The sequence below is a fragment of the Antedon bifida genome, chromosome 4 (genome assembly GCF_963402885.1).
Source record: "Antedon bifida chromosome 4, ecAntBifi1.1, whole genome shotgun sequence".
Lineage (NCBI taxonomy): Eukaryota > Metazoa > Echinodermata > Crinoidea > Comatulida > Antedonidae > Antedon > Antedon bifida.
In genome coordinates, this window is record NC_136229.1 from 11,460,993 (window position 1) to 11,482,176 (window position 21,184).

The 21,184-nt window shown below is 31.1% G+C and overlaps 1 protein-coding gene across 13 annotated transcripts in view; it reads right to left on the minus strand.

Moving 5' to 3' along the window:
• Positions 1 to 7,751: 7,751 nt before the first annotated feature.
• Positions 7,752 to 21,184, minus strand: part of LOC144840054 (coiled-coil domain-containing protein CG32809-like) — a 98,081-nt gene continuing 84,648 nt past the window's right edge. For 5 of the 13 annotated variants that reach the window (XM_078695693.1, XM_078695692.1, XM_078695696.1 and 2 more), the window contains 11 exons: positions 20,127 to 20,249; positions 19,360 to 19,459; positions 19,084 to 19,189; positions 18,539 to 18,836; positions 18,174 to 18,304; positions 17,834 to 17,909; positions 17,587 to 17,670; positions 17,069 to 17,207; positions 14,483 to 16,018; positions 13,469 to 13,575; positions 7,752 to 10,366 (listed from right to left, as the gene is read on the minus strand). In XM_078695693.1, coding sequence (XP_078551819.1) covers positions 10,027 to 10,366; positions 13,469 to 13,575; positions 14,483 to 16,018; positions 17,069 to 17,207; positions 17,587 to 17,670; positions 17,834 to 17,909; positions 18,174 to 18,304; positions 18,539 to 18,836; positions 19,084 to 19,189; positions 19,360 to 19,459; positions 20,127 to 20,249 — 3,040 coding nt within the window. In that variant the 3' untranslated portion in view covers positions 7,752 to 10,026. Of the gene's footprint in view, positions 10,367 to 11,958; positions 12,000 to 12,114; positions 12,133 to 13,468; positions 13,576 to 14,482; positions 16,019 to 17,068; positions 17,208 to 17,586; positions 17,671 to 17,833; positions 17,910 to 18,173; positions 18,305 to 18,538; positions 18,837 to 19,083; positions 19,190 to 19,359; positions 19,460 to 20,126; positions 20,250 to 21,184 lie in introns of all 13 variants that reach the window. The other 8 variants (XM_078695695.1, XM_078695694.1, XM_078695690.1 and 5 more) reach the window with 8 other exon arrangements.

Genomic DNA, 21,184 nt, shown 5'->3' on the forward strand with positions numbered 1-21,184 from the left:
AATTATATAAGCCTACCTTCTCCAAATGAAAAACCTTTCACAATGAGATTAATATTCACTACTATTATAAGAATGATTAATTCTTACCTCTGCATTATTGTATCTGACAAAGAAAAAGCTGAAGACTACTGTAAGAATGGTACCAAGTAATTCCATCATTCGTATTATGCACAGTACATTTACACATCAATAGTCTACTTAAAATGTTAACGCCGCTTAGGAAATAATGAAATGAAAGAGACAGTTTATTTACAATTAATATGTGTTTATCTCGGTTTTGGTTTAGTATATGTTTATAACTGCGACATTATGACTAATGGAGAGGCTTGGAATGTTGTTTTTATTATTATTGTTATTATTTGAAGGTTACGGGTGGTGTTTTTATATTAGTATTATACTTTATACATAGTCTTAATGTTTTGTGTGTTGCATACCAGTATAAGAAAGAAATTGACAATACTAACATAAGAAGTTAAGATTTTAAAAAGTGTTTATCGGTGACATCATCATTATACGGTTTATATTCTAGGTTTTCACCTCTGAATCTATCTCATCAACGTTGTTCTGATCATCAGTGCTCACCAAAAACATTGTAATTACCAGACCAGCTGGCAATCATTATTTTCATAATTGCCATCATAATCAATCCCTTTACATTCAATGTCCAAATCCACTATAAAATCTAGCTGCGTTTTATTTCTACAATGTTTGTCTTAACATGTTGACTCTTACGTCGACAGGAAGCCAGCCTTTACGTTGCTTGTATGGCGTAAGGTAGGGCATTGAAGCGTTATTGCTTCCACGGTTACAAATTATTATTACTTTTGCTACGGACGTTGCATGAAAAACTACATGAATACTTTGTGGAAAATGTTTCAAGAAAAGTGAAAGTAATTTAAGTAGTAGGACTACACAGTTTCATATACAGAATGAAACTTTCCATTTACGTATTGTCACGATATGTGTCGCATGCAAATGAATAGCCCACAAGTGGACGAATCAGAATTGTTATGCGCGGTATTTAAAAGCTGTGCTGGGAGGAGAGTTAGGGGACACACTCACGAGACGGTACAAGTCGGAGATGGTAGGCTATCTATGGAGGAACGGTACAGTATATATTATACTGCCAAAGATTGATTAACTGTTAAATATAGACCATATTTGGAAGCGAGGAAACGATTATGATTATTATGGTTTTGTCGTATTTTAATCATACATGCTAATATTGTGGATGGAAATTAAAAGGAGCTCGTGCTTCTATGTATAGTACACATTGTATTTGCTGTCTTGTTTGTTCCAAACCTCTTCGTCTTATTTTAGGTATTTTGCAGACAAGTTGTGGTAACAGTTTGTAAATTGTCTATAAAAGGTAATTTTAATTATACTAATATTTTGTTTGGCACTTGTCATTTGATAAAAACAAGCTCCAGCTGGTATGAAACAATTGAACCTCGGTTATTCCTACACAGAAGATGAATTAAATAAATGGACAAAATCATCGATTTTTTCACATTATACCTTGGCTTATTGCAGAAAAAAAATTGCCATTTCAATTGTTTAAACAATATAAAAGTAAAATTTAGATTGTTTTTGGAATTTTTGTTTCAGTCTTTAATTATTAATTTCTTATTGATTCCTTATCAGGTGTATGAACAGAAAAGCACATCTTGGGGTAGGTTGGGTTCATAATTAAAAATGTCCACAATCATATTTTTTCCATACATATTAGGCCTACTTGAAACCGAAATCAAACCATTAAATTGACTTCATAGACTAACATCAAACATATTTGTATATAATATCTTGTTTTCAATCTAATATGGTGACAATCATTTGCATGTTTTGTACAAGTGTGCTTCAAAATGTCACCAAAATGGATGAAATTATAGAGAATAGTCGTATATCGTAAAAGAGGTAGATTTACTTAAATTACAAGTTCTATTTTGAAGAAATTCAATACCATATCAATAATTAGAAAATAAAAACAAATCTAAGAATATGAAAGAAAGAAGAAAGCAACAATAGACCGATTTAAATTGTATTCTACAAAGTAGGCCTACAGGAATTGGAATCGGTATTTAAATTTACAAGAGAGTATAATATGAAATAAGAAATTCAACGAAGAGAATAAGCGAATGAAGAAGGTTAACAATAAGAAAGAAGTATAACGCAGTCTAAAGCCATGGCAGTTAAAGGACACTATAGTCGGGTCAAAATATGAAAATATGGGCCTAACCCCCAAAAAATTGTTTTTTGATGTATTACAATAAAATATGGTCTCAAAAAACATATATCAAAAGTTTACTCAAATCAGACTACCGCAAAGGTTCAAAATTTGACGTTAAAAAAGATGGCCGCCAATTTTTAAAAATCTGTAACCGCTTGTAGTAGACAGCTGTATTTGGTGTCAAATTATTCAAAATATATATGTTTATATTTACACTTTTTGAACATTTTGTTAAAACATGACCGGAAATTCCAGTTTGTGACCTTTGACATAATATGGCATGACGTTTATATATCTACGTAACTGCAAATCACATAGTCTTGATATTGGTGTCAAAATGTTCAGAACATACATATTTATATTTACCCTTTTTAAACATTTTGTTGAAACATGACCAGAAATTCCATTTTGTGACCTTTGACCCATATATGGCATAAAAAATGTTCATATCTACGTAACTAAAAATTACAGAGTCTTGATATTGGTGTCAAAATGTTCAGAACATACATATTTATATTTACTGTTTTTAAACATTTTGTTAAAAAATAACCGAAAACATAAGGTTTTGACCTTTTATAATTAAGCATATAAAAGAAATATTTTCTTGAGGCATGTTACGCGAATTATCTTCAGCAGAGCCTGTATAATGTTTGTAGTGAATGATTACTTTCAAATTTGATATCTGTTGATTTGCCATCATTGTTCCCAGTTTCCCATAACTTTTGGTAGATGTTCTAATCGTGACAATTCCAACTGTGTCATAGTTTTCTCCTTTTTCAGACAACGGCTCTGCCTCCAAGCATCCAAGTTGTGAAACACATGTAGTCTATGCATTTCTAGCTCCAACATTATACTTTGTTGTTGTTGTTTAACAATCCATAATTTAACTATTTCATCATTGTAATGTCCATGTTCATAATTATTATGTCTTCATCACTCTGTTTTTTCACTTCTTCTTCATTTCTTCAAGTTTGCTTGCTCAAGATTTGAGGACATGTTCAAGAAGAATTTCATTATAATTATTTTGTTTTCATTAGTACACCACAGCTCTTACAACTTTCTCCCCCTTTAACCTCCTTCCTTTAATCCTTGTAAACGTGCTAGTTTGCATTGTTTCACTTCTCCCTTGTTATTGCTTCCAATTACTTTGATTTAATCTGTAACTGTTCAGCTTTTAACTCATTGATATCATATCAGAGGCCAATGTGCTATAGATGGTTTTAATTCTTCTTTTGTTGACATTTCTTGGTGTGTATCGTGATATTTTTTCTCTTGCATCTATGATTTTTACATTATTTTTAAACTGTATAGTTACACAAGCAAGTTCCTTTGCCATTGTTTGTATTTGATTATTTTCACTGCCATTTGCCTTTCCTTTAATCCATTTTCACACGCAATTCTTCCAGATCCTGTATGTATTACAGGCTCTGTATAGACATCGTTTCAAAGGGAAAACCTTGTGTTTTCGATTATTTTTCAACAAAATTTTCAAAAACAGTAAATATAAATATGTATGTTCTGATCATTTTGACACCAATATCAAGGCTCTATGATTTTGAGTTACGTAGATATGAACATTTTTTATGCCATATAGGGGTCAAAGGTCACAAAATGGAATTTCCGGTCATGTTTCAACAAAATGTTTCGAAAGGGTAAATATAAATATGTATGTTCTGAACATTTTGACACCAATATCAAGACTCTGTGATTTGCAGTTACGTAGATATATAAACGTCATGCCATATATGTCAAAGGTCACAAACTGGAATTTCCGGTCATGTTTGAACAAAATGTTCCAGAAGTGTAAATATAAACATATATATTTTGAATAATTTGACACCAAATACAGCTGTCTATACTACAAGCGGTTACCGATTTTTAAAAATTGGCGGCCATCTTTTTTAACGTCAAATTTTGAACCTTTGCGGTAGTCTGATTTGAGTAAACTTTTGATATATGTTTTTTGAGATCATATTTTATTGTAATACATCAAAAAACATTTTCTTGCAATTTTTTTGGGGTTAGGCCCTATATTTTCATATTTTGACCCGACTACAAAACGAGTATAGTTAAGTTTTTTTTTGCACATTTTGCATTTGAATCAGGAATGATTCATGATTATAATATAATTATACTTTTTAGGCAGCCAAGCACCAAGCAACATGTACCTGCGCTTCGCTCAAATTTACCGCAGTCATATTTTGGACGGCGCCCTCAATATTTCGTTGCCATGCAGAGGTATGATACTCAATTTTGATCTCCTCCTCATATGTGACCATTTAAAAAAATCTCTGTTTGCAATTAGTTTCACTCTAAATGCTAGATTGCCTAGCCTATAATGATATATTTGTTGTTTTTCTTTCTATTTTAAAGTCATCTAGAACAACTGTATCTGTTAGGATGGACAGGTTAATTATATGGGTAACAGAATCTTTAATAGCACTTGCTCGATCTCGCGAAATTAAGTCTTCCAAGCTCTTTTTGAATAAAGTGCTCTGACACAGGGACTAGATTCATACCGTTTTTTGGCCACTCCTTTACTTTCATTAAAGTTTTTTAAAACTTCTGAATTAGTGTCAAACGCGCATAGGAAGTTTACTGGCCAGATTTTTAGATACGTTAGTGAAAAAAGTATTAAAATGGTTAGTAATTTTAGTATTATGTTCAACAGAATTTGGGGCGATTTTTTAGTTTTCTCGTCATAGCCAAGTGTTTTTAGCTGTGCCCATAACTTTTTTGAGTCGTTTTTGTTATTCTCTAGTTGTTCGCTAAAATACTCTGCTTTTGCACGTTTGTTATCTCTACGCACCTGGTTCCTTATTTTACAAAAATCACTATACATTACCACTTCGTTATTTCTGTTCTTTCGTAGTTTTCGCAACATAGAGTCACGTAGTCTTATCTTTTTCTAAAATGTTATCATCCATCCATTCAGGGTTCGGTTTTATTTTTTAAACGTATTTGAGAGCCATTTTTTCAATTATATTACTTAAAATGGATTTTAAATTAGACCAAGCAATATTAACATCAGTTTGGTGGTTGGTTAAATATACTAGACCAGTCAGAATTATTTAACTTAACTTTAACTTGGACACAAATTCGTCCTTAGTGCAACACAATATTATGTTTGTTCACAGAATTTTTCACGATTTTACGTGTACAATAAATAGGCAGATGGTCACTAATTCCAACATCTATAATGCCAAATTGAGATATTTTACTAAGGCTATTATATATTTGTTAACACCAAACGCTGTTGTCAGCTACATCCACGGGAAAATTAGAAAAGGGGAAGGAATTTCATTGGCGGCATCAAAATTTCATCAAAATCAGGCGACGGAACGTTCATTTTCTTACGTAAAAATGTTATTGTACAAATTGAATTGTCTGTGGAAAATAAACTTATAAACTATCTGTAAAGAGTAAATGATCAATGGTAACTGGTAAATTATCTTTGGCAACTGCTAAAGTATCTGTGGATAACTCGTAAATTATCTGTAACAGTTACAAATTATCTGTGGTAACTGGTAAAGTATCTGTGGTAAATTGTAAATTATTTTTAGTAACTTATAAATTATCTTTAATGTTGGAAGAATTTCATCTGGTTGTGGAATAGGTATTAAATAAACAACCAAAATTTGAACAACCAAAAATAGTATAAGCGAACTTACAGTACGTTTCGAAACCTATCAGGTTTCATTCTCAACTGGCGTTTCATCGTCTAGCAACTCATCGTCGTCATGGAATAAACAACGCTAGACGATGAAACGCCAGTTGAGAATGAAACCTGATAGGTTTCGAAACGTACTGTAAGTTCGCTTATACTATTTTTGGTTGTTCAAAAGAAATTTTATTTAATAAATTATCTTTAGTTTAGAGGAAACTCGGTTCGTTTGGGGTAAAGCAGGATATTTGTAGAATGTTTTACTCATCAGTGATGTTATCTATTTGGGCTTATTGTATGTTGGACTGGGCAGGGAAAAACCAAAGAGATGGTGATAGATTTCCGGACTAAAAAGAGGGTCGAGGCTAAAGACGTGCTAATAAAGAATGCTAAAGTAGAGAGGGTATCTAGTTTTAAGTATTTGGGGGTGGTTTTTGATGAATATCTTTCATGGGGGGAACACATAAATTACATTATAAAGAAACTAAATTCACGGATGTACTGCCTACGTAAACTACGCTCATTTAATGTCGATAGCCACATCCTTCATATGTTTTATTTGTCAGTGATTAGTTCTGTTTGGGGATATTGTCTGGTGGGTTGGGGTGGGAATGTTGGTAGGGGAGATAGGGATAAAATAGACAGGTTGGTGAGGAGGGCAGGGAGGATGGTTGAATGTGAATTACCTGTGGTGGACTCGGTCTATCATGAACGGTTGCGCAATATGTTTAGAGTGATATGGAATGATGTTAGTCATCCCCTTAACTCGGACATTGCCGACTGCCTTATGGAACGTAGTGGTAGACTGAGACCGCCACGGGGATCCACTGAACGCCATCGTCTCTCCTTCCTCCCAAGGGGCATACGAGACTATAATGAAAGATTTCAAAGATAGGAGAATTTATTACGAATACACTATTTTTGTTATTATTATTATTATCACACCTATGTATTAGGCCTATCTCTTTTCTTTACGGCATTGTAATAAGACAGCAACACAATTTCCCAAGTTGGGATGAATAAAGTTTCCTTGTATCCTTGTATCCTTGTAATATCAGTAAAGGGGATAAAGACCGAATTGAAAAGGAGCTGGGCTAAGAGCGGGGAAAGTAATTGGTTCGTCTGTGCAAATGATTGACTCTCTATTAAAAACTAAGATATCTCTATTTAAAACTAAGATATCTTAGTTTTAAATAGAGATATCTTAGTTTTTAATAGAGATATCTTAGTTTTAAATAGAGATATCTCTGTTAATAGAGATATCTCTATTAATAGAGATATCTCTATTTAAAACTAAGATATCTCTATTAAAAACTAAGATATCTCTATTTAAAACTAAGATATCTTAGTTTTAAATAGAGATATCTTAGTTTTTAATAGAGATATCTCTATTAAAGATATCTTAGTTTTAAATAGAGATATCTTAGTTTTAAATAGATATCTTAGTTTTAAATAGAGATATCTCTATTAATAGACATATCTTAGTTTTAAACTAAAATATCTTAGTTTTATACTAAGATATCTTTATTTCCGAATAAAGGACAGCTTGGCGCGTCATAGTTATTGTTAAAAGTTGTAGGATGAGGACGGTTAACGCGCAGACGGACTGTTACAAGTACTCGTTCTATCCAGCTGGGATACGACATTATAACAAAAGATTTTTTTTCCCCGTTATATTTATTTCAGGCAAGCCAGGATAATTTATGAGCACTGTAATTTCCATTTATATTGGATAATAAAATGAATCTGTATCTAAATCAAATTCGAATAAATATTATGATTCTATCAATTACTTTATTTCAATAGCTACATTTACTTAACATATTCATTAAAGCAATCCACTTATTTTTTCACATCTCATCACATAATCACATAGTGCACAATAAATAGGTTCTGTTAAATGGACAATTCAGGATTACAGAGGACACGTAACCACATAAAAAGTTCACATTCCATCATTTGAATTTGTTGGACATTAATTTGCATTATTTGTATTTTACATGAAAAAGACTGAACATGGAAAGTCTCAAAAGATGAAAATAACCTGAAACCAACATAAACCAAAACACTTGCAAGGTCATCATGATCAGTCGAATTTACATTTAAAAACTAAAAAAAAAATATCTTGATTAAATCTATAACACCTAATAAAGATTACATGAGTATCACTGGAAACCTACAATTATTACTGTCTTGCAATTTACTTACTAACGCACATACAACTGGTACATGTACGGACATGACTATAGAGATACAGTATAGGAAAAGTTTATGTAAAAGCAAAATGCTCTATTATGTATTTACAATAGACATTCTATTTGTTGTAGAAAGGTTTATGTTTACAGACATAGCACAAACTAGTACGAATAAGTTGGATTTTAGGAGTTGCCTTTTCTTTTACACATGCTAACATAAACTTAAAATGCACCAACAAATAAATTAATGGCAAGTCTGCAACTAATGACACTGATAAATATAGCCATTAAAACAGAAAGGATATAATTGTTCACAAGAATCCTTATAATGGCAAAGGAAAAGTACCAGCAAATAAACAAATGTCCTATTATAAGAACAAATGGAAAATCTTCCTACAGTTAAAAAGGAATTAACCATTACAGCAAAAGGTGAAAGTCCCATTACAGAAAAAACAAAGGAAAAGTCCCATTACAGCAATAAAGGTAAATTAATTATACCAAAAAAATGTTTTAATAAGTTATACATTAAGATTACTTTAAATGCGCTTATTTACAAATTGATTGACCTTAAAATCAATGAAGCAACGTTATAAATTATGTATTGCAATTGAATCAATACACACATTCTCAAAATTCAATTACTTAAATACTACAATACCTTAAAATCTTCAAGTTTTACATCACTTTGGTATATAAAAAATATTTGAACTGCATTATTCTACCACACATTAAAACAATTCAAGGGAAAACATTGACACATACTTTATTTAGCTACTTATACTTCTTTATTTATTTACTCCTTCATTTAGACATACTGAGTCTACAATACAAAACTCCTAATTTAAATTTAGAAAATTTGCCAACACAGTTACTGTTCTATTTCTATTTTGCACCATTGTAAGCACAAACTAAAAAGGAAATTTATCAACTTATGGAAAAGTCATCAGCAAAATGTATATAAATATAAATTAAAACAGAAAGACTGAAAATCATAATATGTGAAAGAAATTAATCAAATTTCAATCTTTAAAAAGTTGGAATAATAAAAACAAATTTGAAATATTCTAAATTTAATTTCAAAAAGATCAAACCTGTTTGTTGTTGATTGATCATTTATTATCTTAAATGAAAATAGATACATACATATAGATACATGTTTTTCTTTTCATAGCCTATAATTGATTCTAGCATTATTTGTTGAAAAAAATTCATAACAAAAATATGTATGTAATATATTAAATAATTGTTTAAACAATACAAGACATTTGTTTGTCTAACAATTGTCAACCATCTAATATTTTAGCATTTCAAAATATTTACACATTAATCAATAATTCTTTTAAATTTAATAATATTGTTAAGTCTAATATGTATTCTGAAAATGTAATAAATATTAGAAATGATCAACATTCCTATTCAACCACACATATTAAATATTAATTATTGTCATGGTTACTTTTCTTATAGACTATTTGGAATAATTTAAATGACAATGTATCCTTAACAATTTTAGAAAAATATGAAAAAAAAATAAGATTAATGGCAAGGGAAGACAATGCAAATTTACTATTGGACAATTGTATGCATTTGATGTATAAAATAGGCTTACTTCTGAAAAAACATGGTTTATGGATGGTATCTCCTTTCTTTAGTCCTCATAGTAATGCGTCATCATAATGAGTATGCCTTATGCTGAAAAGAACTTAACTTAAAATTCCGCCATGGTGAAATTTGTTGGGAGTCACTTAAATGTTAAAAATTAAATGGTTTTTAATGCAACTCTACACAACAGTATCTACATATCATTAGGCACAGCCTTACAAGATATACGCTTACAAAACTATGTTGACCCTCACCAACTGCAACATTATTGATAATCTTTATCTTTAAATAATTGCAGCAAATAACTATTCTTCACATTGAAACAACAATGTACACTGTCATATTGAAGTTTCCATTCCTTGCAAACCTCCTCTTGCTGACTTTGGGACATCTTCTGATTTGCACCATATACTGCTTCCTTCAGTTTTACTTCGCCGTAACGTTCCTAAACTTCCATTCCTCGAGGACCAAACACTTTCGCTTGATACTTCACCTGTAGACTTAGGTCTTGGTGGTCCTGATGTTGACTGGTTGAGCGACTGGAGATTTTTTCTAACTTTTGGTGACAACCCTCTTGCTGGGAGGGTTTGTGACTTGGATAATTGTTTATCAAGCAGTCCATACATTGGGGGTGGTGCTGGTACTATGCCATTTAGAATAGCAGCCGTGTTTGAAGTGCTGAGAATGTTGAGTGCAAATAGAAGTGTTAACAATTAGTTAGACATTAGGAAGTATTAACAAATTAGATTGAGTAGGTTAATTACATGAAAATATGTTGTAAGCTGATGAAGGGGAATGATCAACAAAAATTCTTGTTAGTAAATAAAGCTACATATACAATCTGCCATGATTTATTATTATCATTAAAACGTGTTTGCTACTTTTTGGTATCTGCTGTATGAAATAAGATACATACAACTTGTGTGCAGAATATCACACTGGCAATTACATTAGAATCCCTACTTTGGGACATCCCAATTTAGGGAGCAACTCTATTAAGGAGACACTTTCCAATGAAAAGAACACTATGGCCAAGGGACACCCCTATTAAGGGAACACTTTGTTGGGTTCTAAAGAAGAAGATTTGCTGTATAACATTTTAGTGCTTTCTTAAATTTCAAGTCAGAGCCTGTATAACATATTATTCAACATTATGTCATCATTGGATTTAAAGTCGAAACTTTATTCTATCATATTATTTATAGAGTATTATAGTTATAGTTTAATTTTACTATATCACAATTTATTCTTTAAATCCTCAAAAGAAAGCTCTCTGTGTATTTTGGGAGTTGTATGTATGCTTCTTGGATCAAATAGATTTAATTAACTAAAAAATATCCATCTAAATAAAAAATCAACAATTGCTTTCTTTTCTATGTAAATACTAGAAATAAATGACAAATCAAGGCAGAATGTAATGTTGTTATAGCAAAAAAAAGCAAGGTTTTGGGACGCAGCAATAAAAAAGCAAAGGTGAGTAACATATTAGCCAACAAAACTGCTCAAAACACTGCACATTGTTATCATGTATTGTACATTTAAATATAATGGTTTTTTTTTCCATATTTGTATATTAATATTTGTTATATTTGTCCTCTGCATGTTAAAGCTGTGGAAAAAGTCCATTGAATGTGTTTTTGAAATCATAAAATAGGGTCACACTTGTTGCACCTTTATTGTTTATTGTACATTGTTTTTGCAGACGTAAACTGATTATTTCAAACAGACAGTTCGTCATGTTTTTCTTTGTTTTTTTTAACTTATAATCAAAACGTATGTATATTATGCAAATACTTTAAACAATATATAGCACAACTGTTATAACTAATTTAAAAAAAAAAAAAAAAAATATTATTCTAAAAAACATTACTTTCTTTAGCTAAATTATTTACTTTACTTTTAATTTATAAGATTTTATAGATTAATCTAAAGAAGCAATGTATCCTTTTATTAGATGAAAATAATTAATTAAAATTAATTTTCAAATCACTAAATACATCTAAAACATTAAATAACATTATTTTCAAGGCATTTTACATCACACTTTCAATCAATATCTATATCAAAGGTCTATATTCAATCACTGCAAATTACAGATTAGCACAGACATTTTAGTGGAACAGAAAAAAAGCATTGAGTGAGTGCATAAGAAGAATCAGAGTATGCTAATTATGAATGAATATATTAAAAATGGATAAATATTCATAGTCAGATATGCAAGGTTGATGAAGTGGATAGGAATAAGTAATCTACATTTACAATACACATACTGGCAAAGATGTAAAGCATTTAGGAACAGAACCACTATGCTCTGAAAAATGAAAAACGGGAGAAGACAATGATTAAAATACAGACCAACTGAAATCAAGATAATATATACATGAAACGGAACGCAATTAGACATCAATAGAGGGCTCTGTACTCACAAAGACAACTATGCCGAACTTGGTTCCGATAGTTAACAAAATCAATTCCATAATGTTGTAATATAATAATGTAAAATAAACATACAAATTGATATGAAATATTGATGAAATGTTTTAACAAAATAAAAATATAATATTGTCAGGGTTTATTAAATATTTTTTGATACTTTAATTTGGTAAAACCATGTGAATTTTAAATCAAATGTGTTTTATACATTGTAAAATTTACTGTTTTATTATGTTTTCTAAGGGAGATGAATACATTTAAATTTTTGCACAGAATTTGAATAAATATGAGGAGAATTATTATAATATGCAAATTACTTTGCAGATGAGATAATTTTTAAATAATTTGCAAAAATACACTAAATTTGCATTTAATTTTTTTAAAAGGAAAACTGTTCGCTCTCAGTGACCATTAATTTTTCTTTCTCTCTTATTTTTTTGGTTTTGTGGTGAGATAAAATATAACACAGCATTAGACAAAGCTTGTGAGTACATTTCCAAATATGGTAAATCTTATTTTGTCAAAATAATGGAAATCTATACAATCCGGTGTCTACAAAACATTCACATACTAGCCAACTTGACAATAGTGATAAGAAATGATAATAATAAATAATAGTGCTAAAAATAAATCAAAATATAAAAGGATTAAAAGGGTTTAGCAAAATCAAATTAAATTTGAAAAAAGAAACTTAAGAAAAATATGAACAAAAATTATTTATAAAATGACACCATTTACATTTATTTAAATATTATTCTAAACGATGTTACATAACTATAAGGGTAGGAAAGTTTATTATATATATCACTGACACTGTATAAATATAATAAACACTAATAATTATTATATTATATAGCACTAACAGTATGATTTAATATCAGTAGAACAGAAAAAGGGTGTACATCTTGGCACAACTAGACAAACTGCCTAAATACATAATTAACTGACATAAAAAGGTGTGTTTGACTTATTTCATTTGGATTATTATATATCTTCATTAACTATCAGTAAAATATCGAGAATAGGTCCAAAGCAATAGTAAATTTGGTCAGTTAATTATCTTCTCGGGTACATTTCAGTAAATACAAATTTATAGCCACAGTTCTGTGTTATTGCACTACTGTATTATCATGAATAGTTTGTAGATGTCTGTTAACACCAAAAACAACATCAACTAAAATGATTACTAAACAAAAACTCTCCTTGATGTCAATATTAAACATTAATTAAATAAGTAGAATATAATTTGTAAAATATAGTACAGACGCCAAGTTAAACTATAAGTTATAATTGTGATAATTCTATTTTCTGATTATAAAGAATCTAGAAAAACACACACAATCTCACCTTATTGGAGCTGAAGGTGGTTTATTATCACCAATAGGTTCATTAACAGCTCGGTCTAAATCTGCAAGAACTTCATCTAAAGATTGTGTTTGCTGTTTTCGGCGAGCCTACATGAGAAATCATATATCAAATGTCATCAAATGACAAAGGTGATAGATGTTAACATTTGTTTACATTATAAAAGTAGATTATATTTTCACTATTGCAGCTTTTCTATCTATTTATTTTAATCTATTTATAAGTTGTTATATTGTATATATTTTATTAATTTTCTGTTAATAAATTGAATAAAGTTATTTACAAAATAATTTGAAAATTAATTTCTACTGCAGTAAAATATTAATGATTTATACTGTTAGCTGGATTAGTAAAACATATTTCTATTATTTTTTTATATAAGTAATTGGAAATTAGTTAGAAAAGATGTTATGATCTGGTTTAATTTGTGATGGTTACAAGTGTTAATTGTAATTAATGCGGATAGATTCAATTTGTTGAAGAGGAAAAATGTTGTGCGAGAAATGTGTAGAAATGTTAAAAATATCTGAAATGTACATAGTATGAAACAAAGAATTATTATAAACCGCTACCAAAAAGTTGAAATGTTATTTGTAAACCATGTGTAACCCTGTGTTAGGTATAACCCAAAGATAGTGATAACCCATAGCACCAAGCAAAGGGTAGAAAGCAATGCACTAAAAATCCTCTAGTAAGCAGTGTTAACCCAGTTGAAGTGTTGCCACAGAAGAAGAGGTTAATGAAGCGATTGTTAATAAGATTTGAAAAAAACTACAATACGTTGGTTCTGGAAGCCATAAAAATAGTTTGTACATTGCCATGACTTTGAAGAGATTCAACATTTTATTGGTTAGGTAACAACATATTAACATGAACAAGAGAAAGCATCAGGAATAAGACATGAATAGAGAGATTGAGAAGATGAAATGTGCAGGTGGATTAGGCGATGCTTGAGAGATGAAAAATCGCAAGAAAGTGCCATAAACTTAAAGTCACCTCATTTGGTTGGGCTACTTGTTGCTGAGATGAAACATTTCCATTTTGTTTTCGTTTATTCTCTTCTTGGAGTCTTTGCAGAATGGCATACTGTTCTCGTAACTGTTGGTCTTTCTGATGTGGAATTGGTGAATTACTTAAGCTATGGCAACCAACCGTTATGCTGCTGACTGGTGAAATGTTTAAGGATGGAGCCGAGGATTGTTTAGAAAGACGTTGTCTTTCAATTGACACATTTCCATTTCGGTGCTGAGGGCTGGGAGTTACACAGTTTCTCTGAATCTGCTGGTGCTTTCCATTGGTCATAGGTGACCCACTACGAGATTTGTGATTGTCATTTGTAGTATGCCTATTATGCTGACTGTCAACATTACGAGTATTGACAGTTGTGCTACTAGCATGTGGGCTTACCATACGTGAACTTCGATGGGAACCATTCATTTTCCTTGGTGAATTTGGATAGGAGTTACTACCTCCATTTCTCATCTTCAACAGTTCATCAATATTCATGTAATCATTTTCAGCACAATGATTTCCTTGTCTCTTTGGGCTTTGATGCAATGATTGCATATTTGGGGAGTGCATATTTCCTCTATTATACTGCCTAGTAGGGATTCTATTCTTAGGCATGTTTAGTGGCTGAGCTGTTATCTTTGTGCTTTGGGCCCTGGGAGGTTTAGGAGGTGGAATCATTTGATTTGGGATTTGATTTGGTTTTGGGCCAACCTTTGGTGGTGACCTGTGGGGTGATACCATGTTTGATGAACCATTGTTCCAATGAACCTGTGGCTGTTGGATCCTTGTGGCTGGAGACTTTGGGCTTGTCAAAGCATACCTTTGCCAACTTTGTGGAGATTGTTGTTTTTGTATAGACTGTTTTTCTTGCACATATTTTGTATTGAGGTTTGGCACAGGAGCATAATCAGGTGATGAGACCTGACTTTGACTAGATATTGGGAGCGCCTTTACTTTTGGTCTTACAACAAGTTCACCTGGTGGGTTTACCCCCAGGGGTGACATACCACGCAGTTTACAGTTATTGGCATTTACATTATGTTCTGTCTTACTACTTACTGGTGAAACAGTAGTTGTTTGTGTTTTGGTGATGAGAACAACTTTTTTCTTAGACATAAATGAAGGATCATCTATTTTTTCTGTAGATGACATGACTACAGTTGTCCCTTCGGAGCTCGACAAACTACCGGCTGAGGAATTTTCTGGTGACTGCAAAGAACGAGCGGACAAATTTGACCGCCTAGGTGGTGGTGGCGGTGGTGCTTTGCCTTGCTTGTTCAACTTGATTTCTTTTTTGGCAGCTATTTTCTCTTTCTTCTCCGGTGTGACAATTGGGGTCATGTGGTCATGTTCCTCCTGCCGATACAGGTTGCTAAGATTTGACTTTGCTCTGCACTCAATATCATTCAAATGGTTAGTTTTCCGTAGTGATTCATTCCCCTGAACTAGAGAATTTTCAAATTTAGCTTGGTCTTGTGAGTTAGTAAAGCGACGTTTTCGTTCCCGTGACTCATCTGCCGCCTGGGGAATGACAAGCAGTGAGAGCCGTGTTAGTTGCCATGAAATTATCTCAATTAAAACAAAAATTCAGAAGTGAAACAAAATAATATTGAGTTAATAATCAACAAAAATTATGAAAATAATTAATTAAGCCTCTGTCAACTTCTAATAAATCTTTATATCTATATAATAACATTTAGGACAGATGAGAACTGTGGTGTTTGCAGAGGTAATATGTCATTTTTCGTGGCAACACTACTAGTGTTCCTTCTAGAGAGAGGATCCCAATTTGTAGTCAATTAAAGGGAAGTTCCGAAAATATTGACATGTCATTTTTCAGATCACATCAGACCTCTGACCATTTTAATTTGTAGACATCTTAATATTGAACTCCTAGTAAGGAAATTTGTAGTGCTGCCATTGGTTCTTTAGAGAGCAATCAATGTATGTGCATTCATACTACATTCAGACTTAAATAATTCAGCATAGATGTGGTAATTTTCAAAAGAAGATTGACTCCCAGGCCTGTTATAATACAAATAAACTAAGACCTGCAATGACAGAATTATCCAATCCTCTGGAAAGATGTCAAGTCTGAATGTATTTGAAGTAAACGGGATGTCTAAACATGATTATTAATGTTTAATGTTATATGTTTAATGTTAGCTATTGGTTAAATTAAACAGAAATAAATTAATTCTATCATTTTACCAGTAACTAAATGATTTTAAATGGGTATTGGTTAGAGTGTATTACACCAACCTTATGTAAACATAAAGGGCTGTTATATCCAGAAATTAGTCACCACAATTAGTAGGTTGGGAGGATTGAGCAAAAAAAAAATAAAAATTAATTAATCTATTAAATTATTTTTGTCAATGCATACATGCTATGGACAAGTCTGAGATAAAATTTATTTAACACTTTAAAATAAAAAGTTATTCTATAATCTCTTAAAATTATATTTGGTTGAAAATAAAAACAGTGAGTTTCGCTCATTGTGGAAATAACAATGTTAAGATTATTACAAGATGAACCTCATAATGTCAGTAAAATCTTCTGCTCAATTACCTGAATTTTTCTCACTCTGGTGTCATGATCTGGTTCCAATTTGTTAATGTTATCCATCAATGCAGTGCGGCTTGGTACACCTGGAGACGATTCTATTACAGGTACAACAGGAGACCGATGTTCCTGGACACCACCCAATCTAAATGATGAAACAAGATTATTTTGCTTTTATAACATTTATTTCAGTAACAATATAGTAGGACTATAAACATTTTCACTTACAAAGGTTAATATTTGTATAATATTGGTTGATCTTATTGCAATATATTTTTTTTTTATGAAATTAATTACATTATTTTGTATTTGATAAATAATGTTCTAAATTACCAAAAGTATTGGTGGGCTTATAAACGATGGTAGGCTTATACACATCAGGACAATAATTCTTCATGAAAGAAGTGGTGTTATTTTGAAAATAATTCAGCCAAAACAAGAATATTACATAATCAAGATATACAATTTTTAATGATCAGCATTGCTTGTAGTGTGGACACAGCATTAAATGCATCCATAGTTACCTTTTTAATGTATGTAACGTTCCTGTCAATTTCTTACATCGCTTCATATAACTGTCTAGCTTTGGTGGCTCTTCTTTTAAAAAGCTACAATTAAAGATAAATATTAAATTGAAAATAGTACTGTTACCTAGCTAGCAAATAAGTTCATTGGACATGGACATATTTTTTTGTGTGTGAATATTTTACTACTGTAAACAAACCCCAAAGATCAGCGATTAACCAACCACCAAGCTATAATAATACCTACTTTTCTTCCTGCACTACTACAGCCATTTCTTCATTCATTACTTTCTTCATCTTGTCCGACAACATTGGAAAGGCAACTGGAACAATTTATAGAGTATATCATTTATTTAATATTTATTTCATAAGACAATATGAAAAAATGACAATATAAAAAAATATAAAGAAAATGTCTTTTTCTCTATTTTGAGATTTTTGCATTAAATGTTTGTTTTTATAACTACCTTTTCAATAGTAGTTCAAGCAGTTATATATACACTATTAGCTATTCGCAAATTTGCATTATATTTACAGTACTTATAAATGACTATGTAGATTATGTCATTGGAATACAAAACGCTTACCTTTTTGTTCAGATATTTTTTTTGTTGTGTTGCCTAGAAGCGTACTCATATTGCCAACATCTTGCATATCAACACGGCATTGTTTGTTCACTACATCACATCTTGTTTCTTCCACTGTTGCTTCCAAATCACTAATATAAAAACAATGACAAAATAATTGTTTTAATAAATACATTTTTTTTAGTTTCTTGTTAGTTAGGTTTGAGATTTAAATGTTTTTTTTACTTTGTCATGGATAGAAAAGAGGCACCTGTATAATGTCAAGGAGATGGAGTGAACCTTAGAAGAAGCCTGTTATTGAAAAGTGTTAAAATCTAATCCACCTAGTGTGAATATGTGCTATAAAAATCCATCATTATTATTACTCTAAATCAAGTTGAATTTGTTGTGCTGTTGTCTTGTAATGAAGGAAGTCCTGATGTACGCGACTCCTCTCTGCCCTCACTGGATGGTCATTTGCATGAGGTGTAATGTCTAAAGCCTGCATGATACGACGTGTAGTTATCTTCATCATCTCATTCATCTGCTGGGCATGGTTCAGTTGCAGTATGCGTAGTTGTTTTAGTTGATCTCGAAGATTCCTTGCAGTTTGTCGAAGATCAAGAGCCGAGTTTCTCAAGTGGACATTGATAACTGGTGTGACGCATGAACTTCCAGATGCATCTGTTGAAATTGGAATAATCAATAAAGATTATTTCAAAATTCAAATACCAACACAAGATACATTTTAAAAACTTATGTTGCTGAAAATGGGATTAAATTTATTTGTATTAAATTAAAAATACAGAGATAAGCACAATGGCACCACAATGTACAACCATGTTTCTTGTACATTTTTTTTTGCAGATGTATATAATGACAATTACATCAAATATATTCTTTTATAGGAAATATGTCTTTCCATACTCACCACTACCGTCAGCTGACATCTCCGATGAGGCAACACTTGATCCACTAAACATTCGTAGGACCTCTTCACTCCTACTGGAAGACATTCCAGATGGAAGTTTGTGTGCCTGAAGGAAAATTTATAAGCATTTTTCAAAACTAAATAATGGTTATAGAAGTTAGGCGACACGGAACTTAATGTTATGCATTTGTACATACGCCATAAACTTCGAACTTAGTCTTGCCATAATAACTTACTTTGTAATCCAAGATGAACATGTCATATTTTAAACTTTACCTTGTTATCATCAGGACTTCCAATGCTACCAGTAGTGAGGGCAGTCTCTAGAATTCCAGCGAGGCTCGCAATCTGATGTTCCATAGCCGACATACGGGCACTAGTAAATAGAATACATGATTTTTAAAAAAGATACAGTAAAATAAACCAAATTATAATGCATAATTATTTGCTACAATATGCAACCAAAATGTTAGCAAGTGAAATAGAAACATTTTGGTGCAATTAATTTTCAAAATGAAACATTCAATCATCATGCATGCTGAAATGCAATTATAACAAATGCATATATTAAAATACGTTATTGTGCCATGGCGTGCTGATGTTCAATCTACACTGTCTTATTAACTACAGAGGCAGATGAAAAGTAATAGATGTCCCAATTTTTAGTCTTAAGCCTAGACTTTAAAGCACTAGTTGAAATGAACAAAGTTGATTTTAGAGTTTAGATCTAAGTCAGACAAGTTTTCATTGCAATCTGCAACTGATTTCTCACTTCCATCTATTAAACATCAATTTCCCAGGGATTTTAATATCTCTGTATGTCTGTTTTTCATCATAATACATAAATTAAATCAAATGAAATGTATAGACCTACAGTATTTCTTTTTATAAATACTTAGTATTACAAATTTGGAAATTTCAAAATCCAATAAATCTAGTAAATAAATATTTTGGGATATAACATTACAACTAAAAAATAGATTGAAAAAAAAATTGACCCAAAAACAAAACCATAGACAAACAAAATTACGTGAAGAACTCACTTGGATTCTGGATCAAACGGTGTTGAGCGCCCAGAAGAGTTTGGGGGCGGGCTTTGCATATAGTATGCTCGTGCTTGGTCTGTGATTGACGTACTCGTTGGCCTTTGTATAGTAGCGTAAATGCTAAGATTTGATATAGAAGAATCCCAATAAAAAAACATGCATTTTTGGTATAGATATTATTACACAATCTTTGAATGAAAACCAGTTTTAAAAAGTAGATTCAAGCTGACAGCAATCCCTGTACAGACTGAGATGTAAGCCTTCCCCTTTAAAATCTAAACTTGGTCCAAGTCCCTATATTGCTACCAAGTGAATTTGATTTTTGTCCGTATAACTAGATGTGGTGATACCAGATCAAGTATAGGTACAAAATCTTGTTCATTTACCAATATAAGCTGAATGGCAATCTAAAATTTAGAGTGGTGTCAACCTATGCAAACCTATATTTGCATCAAATTTACTAAAATTGGGTGGGTTTATGCTTCAGGGTAGGCTTATACCAGAGTCAGTACATTGTAATTACTTATTCAAACAGAGAAAATGATAATAAATATGGCACACTTGATAATGCATTATTTTTGACAAATCAATCAAATCAATCATAGCATTGCATATAATTTATAAGAAAATATTTTAGTCAATAATTTTGAAAGACAGCAAAATGGATGCATTTTGAAATTCATGCAAAATAATATAGTGTGATAATGCATGCATTTTGTAATTAAATACAAAAGACAATATTTAATATTTAACAAATGAATTCTATGTTATTAGTTAAATGTGAAGTTAAATGGTTTTAATTTAGTTAAAAATAATGATCTCCAAGATCATTCTTCAAATAAAATAATTTTCTAAAATGAATTAAAGGGAGGTTAAGGAATAGATGACATTCAATGACAATGACAAATTTAGGGTTAAACAATTAAATACTATATGCTTCAACAATGGAGGAATGATAAAATATTAATTTAGTCATATGGAAGGAGTTATTAAATTAGGATTGATCGATTAAATGTAATTAATTTATTCAGAAATATTCATGCTTGTAGGAATAC